The sequence below is a fragment of the Nothoprocta perdicaria genome, unplaced genomic scaffold (genome assembly GCF_003342845.1).
Source record: "Nothoprocta perdicaria isolate Ctin4 unplaced genomic scaffold, notPer1 scaffold_323, whole genome shotgun sequence".
NCBI classification, from domain to species: Eukaryota; Metazoa; Chordata; class Aves; order Tinamiformes; family Tinamidae; genus Nothoprocta; species Nothoprocta perdicaria.
This window is the reverse complement of record NW_020455559.1, coordinates 711261-713358: the sequence shown is the minus strand read 5'-3', so window position 1 is coordinate 713358 and position 2098 is coordinate 711261. Positions and strand designations below refer to the sequence as shown.

The following is a 2098-nucleotide window of genomic DNA, read 5'->3' as shown; positions in this document are numbered from 1 at the left end:
CGCCGGCCGCGGGGGCTTCTGGGAGGAGCGGGAGGGGCGGCGGCGGCCGCGGGGCGGGGCCTGCACTGCGTGGGCGGGGCCGGCAGCGTGGGGGCGGGGTCTACGCGCCATGGGCGAGGCCTGCGGTTTTCATTTGCATAGTGGGCGTGGTCTCCGCGGGGAGGCGTGGCCGGCCCCGCACGGCGGCCCCGCCCGCTCCCGGTCCCCGCGGGGCCCCGTCCCGGTGCCGGCGCCACCCCCCGTCCCGTCCCGTCCCCGCCGCCCCCGCCGCTCCACAGAGACGCCAGACACGGGGCAAGGCACAAGCGGCTGCGCTTTATAGCACCGACGTCCCGCGCGGGGCCCGGCTCGGGCTCACGGGGGTCCCCCGGCCCGGGGAGAGGCGCCCGCGCTGCCCCGCCAGGACCGGGACCGGCGGCTCTCAGGCCACGGAGCACTTGGAGCCGCCCTTGCGCTGCGAGCCCAGCTCCAGCGGCGCCTTGGTGCTCTGGCCCTGCAGGGACGAGGCCGAGAGGTGGCGGGGGGCCGGGGGTGGCCGCGGGGCCCCCCTGCCAGCCGCACTCACTGCTTTCCGGGCGCTTTTCAGCAGGATGTCCCGCGCCAGCGTGCGGAAGGCCTGGGGACAGGGCCACAGTCAAGGGCAGCCTCGGGGACACGGGCGGCACGGGACGCGGGACGCGTCCGGCCGCTCTCACCTCTTCCACGTTGACGCTGGACTTGGCGCTGGTCTCGAAGAAGCGGATCCCGTGCTCCCTGGCCAGCTGCGGGGCGAGGGGGGGCCGTGGGGTGGGCACCGCGGCCCCCCGGCCCCCCCGTGCCCCCACTTACCTTCTCGGCGTCGTCCCGCTGCACCTTGCGCTTGCTCTCCATGTCGCACTTGTTGCCGATGAGGAGCCGCTCGACGCCGGCGGACGCGTTCTGGGGTGGCCGCGGGGGACACCGGAGACTGTCAGCGTCACCCGCCGCCCCCCAGCCCCCCTCCCCGTCCTGCGCCCCGACCTCCTTGATGCTCTTCATCCAGTTCTGGATGTTCTCGAAGGACTTCTCGTCCGTGATGTCGTACACCAAGATGATGCCCTGCGCGGGCGGGCGCTGAGCGGGCGCCCGCGGCCCCCCAGCAGCCCCCCCGGCGGCCGCTCCTACCATGGCTCCGCGGTAATAGGCCGTGGTGATGGTCTTGAAGCGCTCCTGTCCCGCCGTGTCCCTGCGGGAGCGGGGCGGTGACGGGGGCCGCGCGGCGGGCGCCGGGCTCGGCCGCCCCCCTCACTCACCAGACCTGCAGCTTGATCTTCTTGCCCTCGATTTCCACCGTGCGGATCTTGAAGTCGATGCCTGGGGCGGGAGCAGCGAGCGGGGCTGGAGCGGCCGGGGGCGCCCGGAGCGGGGCAAAGCCCCCGCGGGCCCCGGCTCTGTGCGGCGGGACGCCGCATTCCCGCGGGACGGCATCGCCCCCCGCCACGGCCTCGGAGGCTCCGGGCTGGAACGCGGCGGGAGCGGAGCGTGGGGCAGAACCGCGTCCCGGCTCCCCGCACGCCCCCCAATCCTGCCCCTAATCCAGCCGCTCGCTCCCCGCTGCTTCAGCGTCCATCCTTGCCGCAGGGCAGGGAGCCGGAGCGGGGGAGGGAGCAGCCCTTCCCGGCGGAATTCCCCGCCGGAGCAGCAGCTCCGGCACTCCCGGGCTGGGAGGCGCGCATGGGGATGCCCAGCTCCCTGGCCCGGCACCGGGACACCAGGCGGGAGCCTCGGGGATGCGGGAAGCGGAAGCGTCGCTGGGCTCCCGGCCTGGCTCTGCCGGGACCCTGCTCGCAGCTCCTTTGGGATGAGGGGAGCAGCAGCGGGATCCAAACCCGAGGGATCCCCCGCAGGCAGGAAGGGAAGCGCGATTGCCAAAGCGAGGGAGTGGATTTTTATTCTTTCTTCCTGCTGGCGGAAGGGAAGCAGGAAAAAGCGGCGGCTCCGGCCCCGCCGCGGGCTCCGGCTGCTGCACGGGGAGACGGTTCCCGGGGCTGGGGGGGGTCCTTGCAGCGGAGGGACCCTGGAAGGGGGTCCAGGAGCCTCCAGGGGGGACCCCGAGCTGGGGGGGGTCCCAGGAGCCCTG

The 2098-nt window shown here is 74.7% G+C and overlaps 2 protein-coding genes across 3 annotated transcripts in view; both read right to left on the bottom strand.

Moving 5' to 3' along the window:
* JTB (jumping translocation breakpoint) overlaps positions 1 to 111 on the bottom strand; it is a 1534-nt gene extending 1423 nt beyond the window's left edge. Inside the window, exon 1 of the mRNA XM_026043250.1 lies at positions 105 to 111. Coding sequence (XP_025899035.1) covers positions 105 to 111 — 7 coding nt within the window. The remainder of the gene's footprint in view (positions 1 to 104) is intronic.
* A 303-nt stretch (positions 112 to 414) lies between these two features.
* On the bottom strand, positions 415 to 1303 carry RAB13 (RAB13, member RAS oncogene family). Of its 2 annotated transcripts, none has more exons than XM_026043172.1 (7): positions 1277 to 1303; positions 1144 to 1204; positions 1000 to 1077; positions 829 to 918; positions 696 to 761; positions 566 to 616; positions 415 to 493 (listed from the first exon to the last, which is right to left on the bottom strand). In XM_026043172.1, exons 2-7 carry the CDS (start codon positions 1144 to 1146, stop codon positions 422 to 424), a joined length of 360 nt encoding a protein of 119 aa, XP_025898957.1. In that variant the 5' UTR covers positions 1147 to 1204; positions 1277 to 1303; the 3' UTR covers positions 415 to 421. The 2 variants fall into 2 exon arrangements, with proteins under 2 accessions (XP_025898957.1, XP_025898958.1); XM_026043173.1 differs by having other exon boundaries at positions 1144 to 1176; positions 1272 to 1293.
* Between the last annotated feature and the right edge of the window lie 795 nt (positions 1304 to 2098).

Bases quoted from the DNA above. Each gene is read 5' to 3' on its own strand.
- RAB13 (XM_026043172.1), bottom strand. The intron at 762-828 runs GTAAGTGGGGGC...CTCGCCCCGCAG, and splicing joins AGCGGGACGACGCCGAGAAG to CTGGCCAGGGAGCACGGGAT. The intron at 617-695 runs GTGAGAGCGGCC...CCCTGTCCCCAG, and splicing joins CCAGCGTCAACGTGGAAGAG to GCCTTCCGCACGCTGGCGCG.